This window comes from Cydia splendana, chromosome 23, assembly GCF_910591565.1.
Source record: "Cydia splendana chromosome 23, ilCydSple1.2, whole genome shotgun sequence".
Classification (NCBI taxonomy): domain Eukaryota; kingdom Metazoa; phylum Arthropoda; class Insecta; order Lepidoptera; family Tortricidae; genus Cydia; species Cydia splendana.
Genome location: NC_085982.1, coordinates 8,769,697 through 8,791,041, shown reverse-complemented (window position 1 = coordinate 8,791,041; position 21,345 = coordinate 8,769,697). Strand labels below are relative to the sequence as shown.

The 21,345-nt window shown below is 39.8% G+C and overlaps 2 protein-coding genes across 4 annotated transcripts in view; both read left to right on the top strand.

Annotated features, from left to right (window-relative positions):
* Positions 1-21,345, top strand: part of LOC134801822 (heterogeneous nuclear ribonucleoprotein L) — a 722,115-nt gene that overhangs the window by 420,366 nt on the left and 280,404 nt on the right. The window lies entirely within an intron of this gene.
* Positions 20,437-21,315, top strand: LOC134801778 (oxidoreductase UcpA-like). The gene has a single exon (XM_063774372.1). It carries the CDS (start codon positions 20,553-20,555, stop codon positions 21,309-21,311), a length of 759 nt encoding a protein of 252 aa, XP_063630442.1. The 5' UTR covers positions 20,437-20,552; the 3' UTR covers positions 21,312-21,315.

Sequence of the window (21,345 nt, the reverse complement as noted above, 5' to 3'; positions counted from 1 at the left end):
TTACAGCAGTCTTGAAATAAGTTGTACAAAAAAGTACTCGCTGCCCGATTCGAACTTTAAGATACGTCAATTAATAGATCTAGAAACGATATGGATTAGATGTGTCAGTGACAAAAGTGACGTTTTTGTTTGAAGAAACATCACATTTGACACTGACATATCTAATCCATATCGTTTCTAGATCTATTAATTGACGTATCTTAAAGTTCGAATTGAGCCGTCGGATAATATAATGACAAACATCTTTATACGCTTTCATATATTATTAATTACTTTAATTAGGCAATACTCATGTAAAGGAAGTGGAGTCATTGTATCATTGTAACCGTTTGTCGCCGTTGTTGTGACGTCACACTATCCTCCTAAGGCCCAAGGTCCTACCTAAAGTACTTATTCAGTTCGATGAAATTTAAACCATATTCAATTGGAATAGAGTCGCATTTGTTTTGTTTCGTTCAATTTTCAAACAAAACCAAAATCAACTCTATTCCCTGCATTAAAGGTTCAAATTTCTGTGACAAATTATGGATTTTTCATTTGTATGGCTCGGCCTTAGGAGGATATGTGTCACTTCTCCATGGTAAACAATATCATAGCAAAAATCAGTTTCTACAAGAAAGTTTCTGAAAAAAAGAAAATATAACAGTAGATAAGCTATGGAATGCAATAGGCACTACAGTCAGTGGGGAGACACTCCTGACTTCGGTCGAACTCGGCTCCGTTCCGCTCAGCATTGCTCCGAGCTAGGGATTGCAAACCGGATTGATTTTCAATCCGGCCGGATCCGGCCGGATTTTGGCCTCAATCCGGCCGGATCCGGCCGGACCGGATCCGGTTAGGTATAAGGATATTAAAGTTAATTAAATGGCATATTTTTCATGTTTTATGCGTTATATGAGAAACAAAGGGTATTTTTTACAAATGTATTCATAAAACAACAATTTGAAGTTAATAAGAAATAACTTTTTAACAATAAAATAAAACTAAGTATTAAAAAGTGTCACATAGTCAATCTCAATTTAAAAATAAAATATGAAATCTATGTAATTTATTAATTTTATTATATTTAATCATTCACATTCTGCTCAAATTTATACGTTTACAATAAAAATATAAATTTGATTAGATTCCAAAGCCTGTTAATGGGATAATTATGGGATGGGAAATGGAACTCCTTGAAAGGACAAGTTTTCGTAACTGTTCTTTGATGGAATTATTTGTAACGCTGACATCCATTCTAGTAACAAGATATTTTACTTTTAACCAAAATTGTATGAAATGCGTTCCAATATTATCTTGCTTTCATTTTTTTATCCGTGAACATAGTTTTATAGCCTAAATCACAAATAAATAAATAATTCATGAATAAATATTTGGGGACAATTTTATACAGATCGACCTACTCGTAGCCCCAAACCAAGCAAAGCTTGTAATATGGGTACTAGCTAGCTCTAGGTAGTACTACTAGGCGACGATATATATACGTATAGTATATTGATAAATACATGCTTATATATCTAGAAAACACTCATAACTCAGGAACAAATATCTGTGTTCATCACACAAATAAATGCCTTTACCGGTATTCAAACCCAGGACCATCGGCTTCATAGTCACTGAATGGTCACTACTCACTAGGTCAGACCGGTCGTTACAAATGCCTTCCATGGCATCTCCATCCATTAATGTTTACTTCTAATTATTTAAGTAATCGTCGTATCGTGCCGATTCGTGCCACTAACATGAAAGAAGAGGAAATCCTCTTCTGTTCTCAATCATCGTCATATTAAACATCTTCTTATTTTACTAAATTTGGATTTTTTCATTCGTTCTTTATTCTGTTTAACTTCTTTCTTCTATCCGTCGCCTTTATCTCACTTAAAACGCGCAGTGGGCGCTGCGTGCGGTCTTTTTTCTATTTTACCGGATCCGGTCCGGATCCGGTGATTTCAGCCGGATCCGGTAGCTCCTAAAAAGCGTCGGATCCGGCCGGATTACCGGATCCGCCGGACCGGATTGCAATCCCTACTCCGAGCATTAGGGTTGGCACCACTCGACGTCCCTTTGCGTGCACGACCACAGATAAGATAATCACTTGCATTTTGACAACCCTAAATAGCCGAAAGGGATAGCATGATTCGACCCTGAACCGCTGTCAAACTTCGGGTTTGTAGGAAGTGTCCTTTCTCTACGGTAGTACTATTATTTATTCTGTGACTACAGTATAGTCTAAATACTTTAAATTATTTTCAGCTCTGCCTGTGCCGGCTGCATCGTGAACACCTGTACACTATAAACATTAAATATGTCTCATTAATTAACTGAAATTCGCGTATTTAATTGTGCAGAAGTTTATTTCTTGCATACTTGAAATACCTACTCATTAAACCTGCAGGCGTATTATGAGCGAAATTATCACGCGATAAAGCGCGCGTCTTATACGACTAAGGTTACCACAGACGTCAGGAATCTGGGCCGTTTGTCAGGAATGCGGCCGGAATACGAAAATGACAGTTTTTTGAAGTGAAAACTTCTTTAGCGGCGCTGTGCACTTTTTTTGATGGGGAAAAAATGTTAAACTCGCGACAGATCACGTGACCGACATATTCGACAGATTGAAAATTCGTAAGACGGACACGTGACCTGATCGAAAAACTGTTACAATGTCATTGAGTTTTCACTTCTGCGGGCACGTTGTTTTTTTTATTATGTACTTAAAAAAGAACATTATTTAAATTGACTTACCTACAATAATCCAAAACAAGTATCAAGAAAATCCAAATTTGGATCTGGTAACCCTATTTACGACAGATATGACCGCAAGGTGGCGCAAGCGCGAGCAGGCGTCCGTTCCGTAGCAGTGCGCGGCAACACTACTGCTAGACAACAACATTGGTGTGGGCCGCATGTACTTGTAGCGACGCGACGGAATCGCAGAGTGAGCCACGCCTGCCACAAGGCAGGCGTGGCTCACTCCGTGAATTCGTCGCTTTGCTACAGGTAGCTAAAAATACATCCGTTCGGCCCCAATTTTGGCGTTTGCCGTAAGCCGCGCGTGGCGCTGTCGCCGCTAGGCCATATCTGTGCTGATCGTAACAGACGCGTTTTGTTAGAGAGTGAGTCTTCTGTACCTAGTACTATTGTTTATTCTGTGCCTAAGCCAAATCTACCACTAATGATAACCGTAGCGTTCGACTTAATTGCCCGAGCGTCAAGCGAGGATGATTTGTGATCATCTTTACGATTAAATACCGTCGCTAATTTGTAGGAATTAGGAATAGATGCTACATGAATATTAAGGTGACGTAAGCGCTGGTGGCCTAGCTGTGAGAGCCTACCAGGCCTATTCGGATTTCGAGATAATCACAAGATCTTGAGACGATTTAGAAATCAACTAGATCTACATTAGATATCGACTAGATGTGACTTGGATATCTATCATAACTTGTCGAAATCGTTCAAGAAGACTTCCAGAATCGCGGAAACGTCAAATTTGACGTATCTATCTTACAAATATCTTTAAATTATCCGTATCGTAACTTGTGGAAGTTTAGTAGGAATCTAATTCATTTTCCGAATCGAGCCGGCACGCTCTTGCAATACGGAGGTCGCGGGTTCAAACCCCGACTCGTACCAATGAGTTTTTCGAAACTTATGTAAGTTATGTACGAATTATGCCGCCGCTGTATTCAAAACACTAATTTTAATTACCGAGGTTATATTATAGGTTCAATACAATTGGTATTAATTAATTAAATGCTATTAATAATATCATAGTCTCTGTTGTTTTCATTAACGCATGTTCCCCATCAGCCTCGTAATTACTCGTCGCCATGGCAACGATTCCGAACATCACCCCCCTCACACCTCTCGTATTACGCGCAAGTGATCAGTATAAGTGTTACACCCTCATCAACCCCCTTGTGTTATAAGGATGATTGTTATTAGAATCCCCCGTTTTTTTTATAGCCTGCATTGGCTCCCACTGCTGACGCCTATTCAGATAGTCATGTCTTGTCATCAATTTGTTTTGTCAGCGTATCTTTATTATTATTCTTGCATATTCAAGCGATAAACGGCAAATAATTTGGAATTTTGAGTTTGGCTCGGTCTTGCTCTGTCAGCGACTCGCAAAACGATTTTTAGGGTTCCGGTAGGGTAGAAACGGGACCCTATTACTAAGACTCCACTATCCGTCTGTCTGTCTGTCTGTCACCAGGCTGTATCTCATGAACCGTGATAGCTAGGCAGTTTAAATTTTCGCAGATGATGTATTTCTGTTGCCGCTATAACAACAAATACTAAAAAGTACGGAACCCTCGGTGGGCGAGCCCGACTCGCACTTGTCTGGATTTTTTTTGATATAGGAGCCAAATTTATTTTTAGTGAGGTACTTAATATATTTTTAACTCTGTGTAATTTATAATTATAATTGTTTTCTGATGCGATATTTGTTTTGTTACAGGTAAGTTCGTCGAATGATTAATAAGCTGTTATCTAATCACAGTGAACGCTGCAATCTCAAGGTATAAAGTCAAAGTTCAAAGTCAAGTTTTGATTAGTTTACATAGAAAATGCGAATGCGAGAGTTTCGGTTTTGTTTTGATTGAGAAATGTCCCATGGAATGGAACTGCATTTTAAACTTCACAACCGTCAGATATAGAAGTGAAATTCAATCACGTCAGTGCATAAAATGAAATGGGTTAAGGCGATATGATTCGACTCATCGACGAATCTGAGGGGGTGAGGTGCGCGGCAAACTGTGAAGCCCCGCCCGCGCGTCCCGCGACCCGCTCGCCGAGATCGTGAGCGCGCGCCGCGCACGGTAAACATAGCAGACGGGTCACAGTATAATGATCTTATGATGGCAGTATTATAACTAGACCGGGAAATGGTCACGTTTTAGAGTTTTTATTGTATATATACGTATGTATTTCTTGCATTACGTATTTCTGATCATTTCATGTAGAATTATTATTTTTATATAGACATGTGTACTTATTATTGATCAGTAAAGAACGTTTTAATTTCATGGCAGCGTGTTCGAGTTAAAGTACCTAAAGGAAAGTAACAATTTTAAAGGAGACGGTCAATTGAGGGTTCTATTTATAAAAGTTATTAACCTTAATCAATAATTTTACTTTACAGATTCCTTTAACTCAATAACGCTGCCGTGAAATTAAAACGTTGTTACTGATCAGTAGTACTTATTTATAAGCTCTAAAAACAAAAAAAAACAGTTTCAAAGTAAATTTCTGATAACTTTTTGTCATTGCAAGCGTTATGGTTTCTTCTTGGCAACATTTTACATGAAAATGTTTTTGGTGGGTCTCATTATCACAATTTCCAATACTTTTGTTGCCTAACTTAATAAATTATTGTTTACAATACCTATCGACTTTATACCTACTTCAATGATCACACAATTTTAACGAAACAATGTTATCAAGAAAATAATTCAATTAAGTGCGAGTCAAACTCGCGCACCGATGGTACCTACATTTTATTAAGTACATTATATATATATTTTTTAATTAAGTTGTAACTGACTCATCATCATCATCTCAGCCATAAGACGTCCACTGCTGAACATAGGCCTTCCCCTTGGACCTCCATTCCGGTCGGAAGCGACCCGCATCCAGCGTCTTCCGACGGCCTTAACAAGGTCGTCTGTCCATCTTGTGGGTGGACGTCCTACGCTGCGCTTGCTAGTCCGTGGTCTCCACTCGAGCACTTTTCGACACCATCGGCCATCTTCTCTGCGCGCAATGTGGCTTGCCCATATATATATATATATATATATATAACATTTTCAAGAAGTCTGGTCGCTTGTGGTGAAAAAAAAAATGTATGGAGAACAGAGTGGCCAACTTTCTTAAAAATAGTTTATCTAATACTGATTCTAAAATGGTATCACACATGCTATTTACATTTCTACAAATAAAGATATGGCCTAGATGGTGTTTAAAGTGAAGTATGGTGCTAACTAGTAAAAAAGACAAAAGTGCGATTATCTCGAAAACCACGAAACTTTTACTAGACCTATAAGTGCATTTTCTGGACCAGCCTAAGCTGCCCTGTCGATGGTTAGAAGGTTGTCCATTAATTACTGGACATCCTGTATAGAGATGTAACTAACCCAAATCGATAGTCACAGCAAGCGATTACGATTGGATGGCACGTAGACTGAGGTATCGAATTGTGACGTATAATGAATTTTTATTTGCGATTTAAATAAAGCTAGAATTATATGGTTTTCGCGCAAGGCATTTAATACACCGACCGAGTAGGTCGCACCCATCGTCAAAATCTAAACTAACTGGGGATCTATTTTAAAGTTTATTTATGTTATTTCTGTTTCAAATTTGTTGTCTGTTAGGTGACGATAAATATATCCATATTTACAGTTGATTATCCACCTTTTCCTTATTTTTATTAAAAGAAAAATGAAAAATTCATATCGATTTACTTAGACGACTACCGATTCATAAAGGTGGTGTCCGGCTAGCCCTAAAATTTAAAAAAAGACGTAGAACGTAAACGTTCGTAGTGCAATTGTTTTCCTTTGTGATTTCGATGTGCGAGACATTTTACGTTGTATTGCTGTTGTGAGTGACAGATGTCAAATAACGCAAATAAATATGCACACAGTATATGTCGGTGACTTTAGTTCGTCTACGGATCTCCTCATTTCTGATTTGATCACGCAGAGAAACTCCGAGCATAGCCCTCTCCATAGCTCGTTGAGCGACTTTGAATTCTCAGATGAGGCCGATAGTGAAAGACCACGTAACTGACTAAATAACAAAAAATATTTAAAAAAAAAATGTCTTATACCCGCCTTATTTTGAACTCCCTGTAATCACACCCCGTATTCCGCACCCTTCACAAATAATCTGATTTAGTAAAGTTTACTAAATGTTTTTAGGGTTCCGTACCCAAAGGGTAAAACGGGACCCTATTACTAAGACTCCGCTGTCCGTCCGTCCGTCCGTCTGTCACCAGGCTGTATCTCACGAACCGTGATAGCTAGACAGTTGAAATTTTCACAGATGATGTATTTCTGTTGCCGCTATAACAACAAATACTAAAAAGTACGGAACCCTCGGTGGGCGAGTCCGACTCGCACTTGTCCGGTTTTTTTTTATGATCTTGATCGCGTAATAATGTGTAAAACCCAAAATAGCGTCTTAAAACGTATTAATTTTTTTATAATGTGATCTTATTAAGCATTTATATGAGAAGAGCGACAAAATTTCACGCTAGTTATTTATAATTTTTCGTTTTCAATAAAGAAGGAAGTTTGAGAAAATTTTGTTAATTAACAATTGCCTAAATAACTTTAAGATAAATTTCTACAAGTAGTACATTTGTTGACATGTTTTAAATACACCATAATTTTTTTTTAATTTTCAATGAATATTTAATACCTTTAAAATTATATTGAATGTTACGTAATCGCTTTTTCACGCCGAAAATGAGGCGTGGAGGACTGTGTTCAGCGTTGAATAAAAAGTATAAATAATGGAGATACAGTCCTGCAAGTATATAATGTTGTATTGCAAATATCCTCCTCTTTAATAATATTAACTAGATTTTGCCCTATGCGCGGGGCCCGAGGGCCCCGCGGTACGCGTGTTGTTTGCTGTTGGTGCTGTTGTTGACGTGTTGTTGTTGCTGTTGTTTGTGCTGTTGTAACTATTAACCTAACCCACTTTTCTGGTAGCAGTCCGTTTCTGTAGGGTTCGCAGTTCTAACCTAACCTAACCCACTTTTCTGGTAGCAGTCCGTTCCTGTGAGGGTCGCAGTTCTAACCTAACCTAACCCACTTTTCTGGTAGCAGTCCGTTTCTGTGAGGGTCGCATTTCTAACCTAACCTAACCCACTTTTCTGGTAGCAGTCTGTTCCTGTGAGGGTCGCAGTTCTAACCTAACCTAACCTAACCCACATTGTTGGTAGCAGTCCATTCCTGCTGTTGTTATTGTTGTGTAGTAGTTTGTTTTCCAAAGGGAGAAATAAATAAAGTTGTACTTTTGATAGAAAGAAAAGATCTGCATGCGAGAACTTCATTCCCGCAGCTCGGCCTTCGGCCTCGCGTGCTTAGGAAATCGTAACTTTTCCTATTGGGTCGTGTTTCAGCTCCAACTTCCTCCTCACGTGTGACGCTTCGGGCCTTCGGCCCAACGCGGAGCTCGGCCTTCGGCCTTCGCGAGCCTTGACGCTTCGCCGTCGGGCCTTCGGCCCTTAAATTTTTTTTTCATAGGAATCTAGAGGCCTATATCTTTCGCCATGCCAAATCTCAGCGCGCTCGGACTAACTTGAATAAAATAAAAAATAAAGTCGGCCATTTTGAAATTTTTTTAATGCAGTTTGTTTTGTCTTGGGGCCCTCTATGACATTTGGTCGAGCACACCCCACCCATCTCGCACCGTTAAAAAGTTGCCATACAAAATTAAAATGACCATTAATTCCGCCATCTTAGATTTTTTCCAAAAGTTTTTTTTAATAGGAATCTAGAGGCCTATATCTTTCGCCATGCCAAATCTCAGCGTGCTCGGACAACTTGAAAAAAATAAAAAATAAAGTCGGCCATTTTGAAAATTTTTAAATGCAGTTTGTTTTGTCTTGGCCCTCTATGACATTTGGTCGAGCACCCCCCACCCATCTCGCACCGTAATATGAATACTTTTTGAGATATTGGGGAAATTAAAGATCTCTTCTTTTTCCCCCTTTTTTTGCTTATAACTTTTGATATTTTGTGTGTGCTACTACACGCTTCGAATGCATTTTTCTAGGCATTATGACGAATCTAATGAGGTATCACACGTATTTTTAGGAGTATTATCTCTATTTTTCACCGTGTTCAGTTTCTCGAACAAGACTAATACAACCAAGCGCAAGATGAACTGCCTGTAGGCACCTTGAACTCTCAATTATATTTAATTCATGTCGACCGTGGTCAAATATTAAAATTAGTGATATGTATTTAGTCTCGGAGTAAATATCTATGGAGCGGCCATTAACAGGCGTTCCCCTCTGCAAAAAGATCGCGGCCGCCGGTCAAGGAGGTTATATAAAACTAGTTGCCACACGTCATACGCCATTCAGCAAACGTCAGTCTAAGCGGAATGATAGGAGCCGAAAATGCCGAATTGCAGCGTTTTCTCGTGCAAAATGAGATCGGAAACGTCTAGTCTACAAAAAGAACACGTTTCTTATCATATGTAGGTACTATTACATCTAAATATTATCAAATAGTGCATTAACTTTGCAAATAACTAAAAAACATTGTCAATCTGACAGTGATACCAGTGATATGATATTAGATCTATTTTAGGGTAATTCTAAAGAAGACTTTCTAAATATTAATTAGGTACGAGTAGAATTTCTAATAGGAAATATTATGCGAAACTCTGCGTAGGGGGCGCGACTACCCCAATCCATCACAATCTGGGGGTCCGCCGCGGAACAAGAAAATTTAAATTTCGTTATCTAACCTCTCTATCACTATTGCATATTTGAGCGATAAAGAGAAAAGAGAAAATTTACTAGCTAGCTTAGTGCTACACTCTGGCGGCAGAACATTGCAGTAATATGCCCTATTTGCGTTGCTTTTTATTATAATATAATATAATATAATTTATGTAACACATTATTTTTATATAACACCTTAGTTTCATATCAACCTAATCTATTTAATCAAATAAATAGATCTATAAGAATAAAGAAAAGGGGGACGGGGTATCAAAAAGTAGTCGAAAACATCTCGCGTGATTTGTGCAAAACCCCTAAATAACGTAAAATTACCGATAGACTCTTTTTTTTTAATTAATTTTTCCTTTAGTTTCTACATATAGCTGGTCAAGCAGATCTTGTCTGTAGAAAAAGGCGGCAAATGAAAAATGTAGGCGGGAAGGGATATCGTCCCATAGAAAATTTGAATTTCGCGCCTTTTTTACTGACAAGATTTGCTTGACCAGCTATATATTTTTATTTAACATGTCAAATATTTTATTAATTTAAGGTATTTACGGCTGTCACTTTCCATAAATAGGCACTTTTAATTTATTACTCTGGTATCACCGTACCAATATTAGTGATGGGACACCATAAAAACCAATATCGGTAAAATCGATATAAACATAATGAATAATATACAGATGGTCATGATGCCTAGCGAACACGAGCCATATCGTACAAACCTCAAGGAGTGATATTCCTAGGCAGATAATGATCTGCCTAGTGACCACCAGCCATATCGTGCTAACTTCAAGGTGTGATATTCCTAAGCAGATCGTGAAACGCCGGCATGTCATGATCTGACTAGTGACCACCAGCCATGCCGTTCAAACCTCAACATTTAGGCATATCGAATAAGTAGGATGTCCTAATTTTAGCAAATGATAACCATTGAAATGGCTTGACAGCCTACTTATAGTACGTGTTTGGGTAGCGTATGATTTTAGTACCTACCTAGTACCTACGCATTCTGCTCCAAATGCCACATAGAATGCAGCACTAGCCGTGGCAAAAAATGCAAAAGGCAGATTATTAAATGGCGGCGTTTCATGATATGCCTAGGAATATCTCGATATGCCCGATTTTACGATCTACCGCCGATATATATACTAATTATCCCCTACTCAATATCCCTTAAATGACATCCTATGGCCGCGTTCCATCTCTGTCATCAGATCTGCATGCTCGATAGTATATTGCATTGCTTTCAGAAGTAAACCAACATGTAAAATATTAACTAATGAACTGATAATAAAAAATCATTCTATATCAGCTTGCAAGATTCGCCCTAAACAAATTGACAAACTATTAGAAATAACATCTAAATCATCATAAGTTAGTAAAATGCTGGTACAAAGACTTGATATTGTATTATTATTATAATTGATAAAATCAGAAATTAAAATTCATTGTCAATTTTATCGACAATATTATCGGCGCGTCCCTCGCACTATCTAGGTTTACTTAGAACTGACGTCATCTCGTTCACGGACAGGGTTGTCTGTGTTTGTTCTTGTACTTGTGTGAATATAGTTTTTGCTAGTGTTTGATAATTTTGTCGTGTGCGTGTGTAGCGACGCATGCTAAAAATGCATTAGTGTTAACATTATTTGTGTGCGTTACCTCGTCCCCCGCGCCAAAAACGACAGAATTTTTCAGATAGAAATTAGTGCGCGTCTCTACTCCATAGATATTTACTCCGAGTATTTAGTTCTTAAATAATTGTATTGCGATATGCCTATTAGGGTAATTTTTTCAATTATTTCAGTTTGACATTTTATATTTATTTAAATTTATGATTATGATGATGAATTTGCACGCTTGACGGGCGTGGCGCGTTGCATGCGATCCAAAGCCGGGCGCCTTCGGCACCCTCATACTAAAAGCGTAACACTATACATATATTGTAACATCCCCATACTGTATCAATCCAAATAAATAATTTCTGATTTTCAAAGGACTCAAAGAGCACGAAGGAATATAATCATTTTGCAGATCGGACGTAGGTATATCAGTAAAGGTGAAATACTGTAAATATATCATACTTACATACTCACAATTATATTATCTAGGAATATAATATTATTTACCTACATTGAAATTGGTTGCTGACCTAGTGAAAATACTGAAATATTTTAACTGTTGATGTAGGAAAGCTAGGCGCTTACAAGCACCTCGTAAAGTATTAGATGCTTCTGGTATCAGAAAGTGTGTTTTTATAGCACTTAGTGACTTTTTCTTACGTTTCATATGCTTTGTTTCCCATTGTTTGTAAATGGTAAAATCACGCGACCGCGCGGAACATACTGACGCAGGTCCGTCCTCTACAAGCGCTGCCGCGCGACTGAAGAGGGCGTAAGTGCGTTCGCGAGTGATGGCGGTTGCGGATTTAGTAGGTATTGAAACATAGAAATTATTTTAATGATGTTACCGAGACAAAGAGATCCAAATCATCTAGATTATCTTATTACCTATACATTTATGTAAAAAACAAGTCTAAAAAGTTTGTATTGTAGCTCTGAGATTGATTTATTGTTAAAAAAAGGCGTAACTTTGGAATTTTTTTCTATCGAGCAAAGTTTATCTAATCATGTTTTTGAGATCCAAAACATATCTGCCAGATCCTTAAGTATAAGATATATTTTTTTCACAATTTTAAAACATTGTTTCTTATATTTCCGATGGATTCAAAAAACTGGTTCGCTTAGCTTCTACGGGAAAAGCACGCCTTAATGGGCAATTTCATTCTAACTTGTACTTTAAAGTGCGACTTAAGTCGTGTGTCAGTAACGTCACATTCCTGACAAAATGTATGGGATTTGACATTGACCGTCATTTTTGTGAACATTTGCTAACCGTCCGTTAATGGTATACAGTTAGTGACAATGCCCTTATACGAAAAAAGTGCTTCAGGCATATTGCTACCTGTACACTTTTTCATGTAGAGTAGAGGTGCCTATGTACAGTTTCTTATTTTCCTTGAAGTGCGTGAAATCTGATTATATTTTTTAGTTTTGCATTGAAAACGAATAACCACTACTAAATGTACGTTTTATTGGATGTTTTCTTAATTGAATGCGTATTCGCATTAACTAGGTATTTTTTTTAGATAATAATTAGTATACAATAGTAAATAAACTAGTCATTTACAGCTAGCTGCAAAAGTGCATAGTCACTTATAAATGTGTCTCATAATGCGTCCATGTAATTTTGCAGGGTACTGTGCAAGTAATTCTGTTTTTACTGAATAAGCTCATCGTAGCGCGACCTAGACTGTAATAGGTACGAGTAAAAAGATCTAGATTTGAGACTTGGCCAATTCCTAGCGGGACGTTAGGTTAGATAGCCGTGTGCTCTGTAAATCTGCAGGAAACGATGTCCGCAATGAAAAGGAGTCCGGTAACTCGAAATTAAGACTTTTATTTGTATTTGTTATATATGTATATTGGTGGAGGTAGGGTTGCCAGATCGAAAGGCGCTATTATCGGGAAACAATATCAATTTTTCGGGATTTTGGGACTTAAGTCGGGAAAAAAAAATTAGAGATGCCACGATTGCCACGATGCCATGATTCGGCAACTATTCGGTATTCGGCCTATTCGGACACTTTGCCCAATATTCGGTATTCGGCGGAATGTTGCCTACTATTCGGCCGAATACCGAATATCTGTTGCATCTACCTAAAAAGAAAAATTACAAAAAAAATAACCAAAAACTAGGTAAGTATATTTAATATTTAAAATATATTCTTGGAAAGTAGTTAAATACGAAGGCACGTTTTTTGAGCATTTATTGATTACAGAATATTTTATTTTTATCATGGGTCTGATTTGATTGACTCTAATATACATTCATTAATTCTGTTCAACATAAAAATATATCTTAGCAAACGTAGTGCTTTGATGGCGAACAGTTTGCATAATAATTGTGACTCAAAATGTTCGCATGTCATGCCGAATATTCGGTATTCGGCCGAGAGAGGGGCCGAATATTCGGTATTCGGCCAAATTCACTATTCGGGGCATCTCTAAAAAAATACATTCAAATTAAAGTAATTGTATTAAAAACGACGATATTTTACATTATTGGCACTACGTCAGCTCGCTCGCTCGACGACAGTTCGGAACTTGAAATTATTGTTTTATAACGTGAAGCTGTTTTTCGGGACAGTTTACACTTTGTCGGGAATCGGGAACACATGCTAAAAATCGGGAGAATCCCGCCAAATCCCGACCATCTGGCAACCCTAGGTGGAGGGTAGGGTTAATTCTCTCCGCGCGCCCTCTGGCGCCGGCATTGTTGTAATGTTTGTCAGTCCGGTAATAACCTATGTACTGAACGCACGGTCTTCTATTTAGCATCCCTGAGAACCCTTCGTACCATTTCCCTGGGCTTGGATATACCAATTGGCGACGAGATTCTTCGAGCTTCACGCGAGCAGTGTTGGCAGTGGCACGAGAACGCGTTGTTTTGCGCAGTAGTTAAAACAAAAAAAAAATAGTGGCGGGTAACGGCAAGATGGCGGTGGGCAAGTTGGAGCCGTTCGATGTTCACAAAGGCAGCTGGGAAGCGTACAAGGACCGAGTGGAACAATATTTTGTGGTGAACGAGATCAAAGAAGAGAGGAAAGTTCCACTGCTGATCACGTTGATGGGTGCAGAGGCGTACGAGCTGTTAGTGACTTTGTGTACACCGGCAAAACCGTCTACCTTAAAGTACGACCAAATTCAGAAACTGTTATCCGATCATTTACAGCCTACGCCCAGTGTTTTGGCCGAAAGGTACAAGTTTCGTCAGCGTAAACAGGCAAAAAGTGAAACGGTAGCGGATTACTTAGCAGACTTGAAGAAATTAAGTAGGTTTTGTGACTTTGGGACTTGGTTGGACGACAGTGTAAGAGACCAGTTTGTGTGCGGTTTACATAGTGAGAGCATTCGTTTAAGGTTATTTACTGAAAAGGACCTTAAATTAAAAACGGCTACAGACTTAGCGATTGCAATGGAGGCGGCGGAATTTAACGCAGCGGAGGTAGCTCGTCGAAATAATCCGGGAGGTGAGCGAGAGGCAGCGGGTTGCCATGCAATTAGCGAAGCAACGAGTGCGAGCGGCGTGTTACGGGCTAGAGCGAGAGGCTACACACGAGCGGCAGCAAGCCGCACCGAAGGCACGCGAGGCGGCGCGACGACAAGCGGGAACGGACGAGCATGGCCGAACGGACAGCGTAGATATAATGGCGGCGCTAGCGCGGACATGACACTGACAGCTGATTATAGTCGATCAAAAGTAGGTCACGGTCAACTTTGTTCGGTTTGTGGACGGGATCATTCCAGTGAAACATGCAAATTTAAATTATATTCGTGTCGTGTGTGCAACCAGGAGGGACATTTAAAGAAGATGTGCCCGCGATTGTCGCGTTCCGTGGGACACCATTATGTTATTACGGAAACGGGAAACCAATCGACCCCGGATGATGATTTAGAGGTAACAAATCTTTCTTTTGTTAAACAAAACAAGTGTGATTCCAAATATCCGCCGTACAAAATGATGATAAATGTCAACAATAGGGACATATTTATGGAAATTGATACGGGCAGCCGAATTTCATGTATTAGTACGCAATTTTATGAAACTCATTTTAGTGATTGTAAGTTAGATACCAGTAATTTGAGGTTATGTTATTTGACAGGAGGAAGTGTAGTGCGTTTGGGCAACTTGAGTAAAGTTTTGAACTTGTATGTAGTAAATAATGGCAGGGAAAACTTGTTAGGAAGAGAATGGTTAGATGAATTTGGTATTATTAAAAGGGTTGAACAACAGTTAGAATTAATGCATTATGTAAAACCGAATGAAGTTTTTGATTTGACGGAATTTACACTGATTTAAACTTTCACGATTATTAAACATTATCAAACTGCACAACGGGACTTAATCGCGTATTTAAGTTTTAAGATTTACCTCCGACGTTTCGAGGACGGCGTTGTCCCCGTGGTCTCGGAGAAGACTGGCTCAAGTTGACATCAACATCTTCTAGCCGCGCGAGTTTTTCGAACTACCCGCACTTGGTCTTGTTTATCAGTTTGAACGTTTTGCGCACTAGGGATGTCACTCTGTCGACACACAACACTAACGATATTCGAAAACACGTCGGAGGTAAATCTTAAAACTTAAATACGCGATTAAGTCCCGTTGTGCAGTTTGACGGAATTTAGTTCCAGATTTAAAGATGTATTCTCGGAGGGGCTGGGCCGGTACAATGGCGGGCTGGTCACGCTGCGGGTGAGAGACGGCGCCAGGCCGGTATTCATGCGCGCGCGGCCGCTGGCGTACGCCCTTCGTGGACCAGTGGAGCGGGAGCTCGAGCGACTGCAGCGAGAAGGTGTCATCACACCAGTGGAGACAGCGGACTGGGCGACTCCGATTGTTCCCGTGGTCAAGTCAGATGGATCCCTCCGGATTTGCGGGGATTACAAGATAAGTTTGAACAAGTATCTAGAAGTGGACCGTTTTCCCTTGCCAAGAGTGGAGGATTTGTTTGCCAAATTACATGGTGGTAAAAAGTTTAGCAAGATTGATCTGTCACAGGCATATGCACAGCTAGTTCTGGATGATACCTCCAAGTATACAGTCATAAACACACACAAGGGCCTATATAATATAATCGTCTTATATATGGTCTATCCTCGAGCCCTGGAATTTTTCAGAGGATTCTGGAGCAGATGTTTGTGGACATACCTCGAGTTGGTGTGTTTTTAGATGATGTGGTTATTACAGGGTTAGATGATCAAGAACATTTAAAGAATTTAACTGCAGTTTTTGAGCGACTACAAAAGTATGGTTTAAAAATTAAAAATGAAAAATGCTCTTTCATGTCAGAATCTATAACATACTTGGGTTATGTAGTAAATAGTGAGGGTATTCATACTTGCCCTAAGAGGATAGAAGGAATAGTGAATGCAACTACGCCTAGCAACGTGGCTGAGCTGAGATCTTTTATAGGCATGACAATGTACTATGCCAAATTTGTAAAAAATATTAGTACAATAATGGCCCCATTATATGCACTATTAAAGAAGGAAAGGAAGTTTAATTGGACAGCGGAGTGTGATATGGCCTTTATAAAATAAAACATTTATTGTCTTCCAGCAAGGTGTTGGTGCACTATTCACCGGATCTGCCGCTTATTCTGACTACTGATGCCAGCAGCTATGGAGTAGCCGGCGTTATATCACACATTATGCCAGATGGTACAGAGAGAGCTATAGCATATGCTTCCCGAGTTTTGAATAAAGCAGAGCGAGCATACTCACAGATTGACAAAGAAGCGTTGGGAATTATATACTCAGTAAAGAAATTCCATCAATTCCTGTATGGTCGTCGGTTTGTTTTAAGAACAGATCACAAACCATTAGTGACAATTTTTGGGGACAAAGCAGGTATTCCAGTAATGGCTGCCAGCCGCTTGCAAAGATGGGCAGTGATCCTGGGTGGCTATCAATACGACATTGAATACATTCCAACAGCTAAGAATGCAGCGGATGCATTATCAAGATTACCATCAACTAGTCAGGATGTCAAGGACTATACAGAGGTAACATATATAAATTTTGTGCAAGATTTCCTACCTATAACGAGCATGGAGGTGAGGAAAGAGACAGAAAAAGATGAAACATTAAGGAAAGTAAACCAATTTTTAAGCAGGGGCTGGCCAGATCATTGTTCAGAGGAAGATATGAAACCATATTTTGCACGAAGACAAGAACTATACACTGATACTGGCTGTGTTATGTGGGGGTATCGGATGGTCATACCAGCAGCACTGCGACCTAGTATTATGAAGGAATTACATAGCAGTCACCAGCGTATGGTGAAGATGAAAGGCATAGCCCGCAGTTTCGTGTGGTGGCCAGGTATTGATAAAGAAATTGAACAAATGTGCAAGCTTTGTGTAATCTGTGCGGCAGACGCAGCAGCAACGGCGAAGTCAGCACCACAGCCCTGGCCATACCATGAGCAAGTATGGAGTAGACTACACATTGATTTTTTAGGCCCCTTTGAAGGAAGAATGTTCTTTGTCATTGTAGATTCAACATCAAAATGGATTGAAGCGTTTGGGATGCAGAGGACTACAGGGACTGCTGTGATTAAGGTGTTAATGGAGATATTTGCTCGCTTCGGGTTGCCAAAAGAAGTGGTTTCGGACAATGGACCTCCCTTTACGAGTCAAGAAGTGGATCAGTTCATGACACGGAGTGGCATTAAGCACACTTATAGTGCACCATACCATCCCGCTTCAAACGGAGCCGCAGAGGGGGCTGTCAAGCTATGTAAACGGGCTCTGCGGAAAGCCACCAAGGAAAAGGTAGACTTGGATGTGGCATTACAGTCCTTTTTATTTAACTACCGGAATTGTCCACACAGTACGACAGGTGAGTCTCCAGCCATGATGTTACAGAAACGAGCTCTGCGCTGTAGGCTAGACTTACTGCAACCAGGCGCCACAGTCGATCAACGAGTCCGGCAAGCTCAAAGCAAGCAGGTGGAAAGGTTCACTAGCAAACCATCACATCAAATGAAGCAGGGAGATCCAGTATGGTTGCAGGAATATAGCGGCCCCGATAAATGGGTGCCAGGAACAATATCGGAGGTAAAAGGAAACCGCAACTATGTCGTGGCGAGGGAAAACGGTACCACCAGTCATAGGCATACTGATCAACTAAAGAAAAGATTCAAATATTGTGTACCACCCGGGACACAATTAAAAAAAAAAGAGGATATAGGTATAGAGGTGCCACAGTCGGTCGAGCTTCCGATCCAGACCGCTCAGGACGCGCCCGCGGCGCCTGCACAGCCCGGCACCAGTACTGACCCGGCCGCTCAGGTTAGAAGTCAGGAGAGTAAAAGAATTAGACGCCCGCCCGTCAGATTTGGTTTTGAGATAGATTAAGTTTCCCAATATTTTTGTTAATTGTTTTTATAATTATGGTAAATGTCCTAGGTCTTGACCTATTATTGTCCAAGTGGGAAATACCCATATATCACCTTCATTTTACATGGAAGGTTAACTTAATGAACCACGGTCAAGATCTGGAACACACGGTTAATTTATAGGTTCAATAACAACTGTTATTTAAGAAAAGGGGTGTTATATATGTATATTGGTGGAGGGTAGGGTTAATTCTCTCCGCGCGCCCTCTGGCGCCGGCATTGTTGTAATGTTTGTCAGTCCGGTAATAACCTATGTACTGAACGCACGGTCTTCTATTTAGCACCCCTGAGAACCCTTCGTACCATTTCCCTGGGCTTGGATATACCAGTATTCTCCGATGGAAATAGCTTACTTACTCGATTGGATTGACGTTAGGTCTGCAGGAAGTATTAGTAAGTAGTAAAATAAGTGGACTAAAAAGCTACATTTTGTCACTAGATTCTTACAAGCATTCTATTTACCTTTCTATTGGAAAGGCCACAAAATTTTTCGCGATTTTGGGATTGGTCCCACAGTAAAATAGCTCGATTTAGCGAGTAGAATCGAGCCCTGCATTGAAAGCCCCGCGTGTCACACCCACTGTAGAACAGAATAATTTATTATGTCTAGTAGATAAGCGTCATAATACCTATCGAAAAAAAAAAGTGTTTACATTGCATTACTTCCTCCTGCCAATATTTCCACCAAAATCTCTCCCCTGCACTCGCACCGTGTCATATCTCGTATTCCCAGGGCCCGCTATTCCTATTGCCTTCCAACTACCAGTTTATTTTATCATTATAACGTGACCTTAAGAGCCGTAGTAACTATGAGTAAACTGGGGTTAGTCTAATACTGGTCAAGTTATATACGGCTAGGGAATTAATACCAAGCACTGAAGCTTGCAATAAATCAGGATCCATTACAAACACCCGATCGGCTGTTGTGTTCGCGAACGATTTGTAATCGACTGTATTTTAGAACGATACTTGTTACAAATGTAGTGCTTACTTATTTTCCATCGTATTGTGTGTCTTGCTATTTCATTCAGTCACGGTACAAAAAGTACTAAGGTTGACTGAAGTAGCATGATAAATACCAATGTTTCCGAGAATACGATGGAAAATAGTTATGCACTAATACATCTGTAGAGAATCCTTGTATTCGGGGGTGGTTTAGAGCACGGGTTTCTAAATTTCTTGGCCCCAGGGCCACACTACACCTTCAGTTCTCCCGCTTATTTTCCAGGGTAACAGTAAGGACTTCGTCCCCGGGCCGTATTTGGTCGTTCATCGTCCAATTCCCACCTTCATCCTCCTTGTGTCGTATTCCTCATTGCTTAGGGTAGTGGCCTCCACGAATTATTTTGTGGACTAACTCCTTCCACTTATTGCAATCTTCAGCAGTCTCCAATACTTAGGTATCATAAAAAAAATAAAGCTCTGACTTACACTGGTCGGTCTAACGATATGTTTCCCGTTGTGAATAACAATGAGCCGCACTCCGATGACAGCTCTCCCACAATTTATTGACAGATTCGCCGATCCGCTTTCCTCCTATTATGTTTTATCAAATTACGCCCCGGCGGATCATTTGAGGAACGAAAAGTTGTTGTTACAGAGGATTTTCTACGCCAAATATTATAAAAAACGTTTAATCTTTTTTCTCCGTAGAATTTTCTAAATATGAGTTTATAAAGCTGCTTTGCATTGTAGGGAATAATCCTAAAAAGTGTTTGTGTCAACATAACTTTCCTTACCTAATCTGTCGGTTTATTTAGATAACAGGCCTTTTTGTCATCATGAGTGGACAAAAAACATAGCTACAATAGAAGTCTAAACAGTATTGTGATTTCACGGCATATCATTTAAATCCACTTGTTATGTCAATCCAGATCTCATTTACATTACCGCAAATCAGTGCACCGTTTATGACATATATACCATTGGACAATACACGTTAACCAAGTATAATTACTGAATTGGTCATTAAGGAAGAATGTACTTAGTAACATTTGGTTAGCAGAAATGCAGTGATACGCGAATTGCGAACTGTGACTGACGCGCCATGGATTTTACTGGAAAAGTTGTCATTGTTACAGGCGCCAGTTCTGGCATTGGTGCCGCCTCTGCCAAACTGTTCGCCGCTCACAACGCTCTACTATCCATCGTTGGAAGAAACGAGGAAAGACTACTTGCAACGGCCAAGGCCTGCGAAGAAGCTAAAGGAAATAAACCTTTATGCATACTCTTGGATCTAACCGAATCTGATAGCTGTGAAAAACTAGTAAGAAAAACTGTGGATACCTTCGGAAAGATTAACGTGTTAGTCAACTGCGCTGGAAAGTTATGCTGTACATCGCTTTTCGATAACTCCATGGAGATTTTCGATGACCTAATCGCGCTTAATCTTCGAGTGCCTTACAATTTGACACAGCAATGTTTACCGCATCTGCTAAAGACGAAGGGCAACATAGTGAATGTGTTCAGTGCGCCCATGCGAGTGCGACCTGGATTCCTACCAGCTAATATGATTAGAGATGCCTTAGAAAGATTCACGAAGTCGAGTGCTTTAGAATTAGCGGCAGAAGGAGTGAGAATGAACGCAGTAAGGCCAGGCTATACAAGAACTAATTATCTGAGGAATTTGAATGTGGATGATGAAATCATGGATGATACTTACGAGTTGATTGCTGAGTTTTTGCCCACGAGGAAGGTTATAGAGCCTGAGGAGATTGCTAGGATGGTGGTTTTCACCGCTAGTGACACGCTGCCCAATTTGAACTCTGCACAAATGGTAGTGGACGGTTCCGCTTCGCAGTTTTGAAATTGTTTTACACCTAATTACTATGTATAGAGTT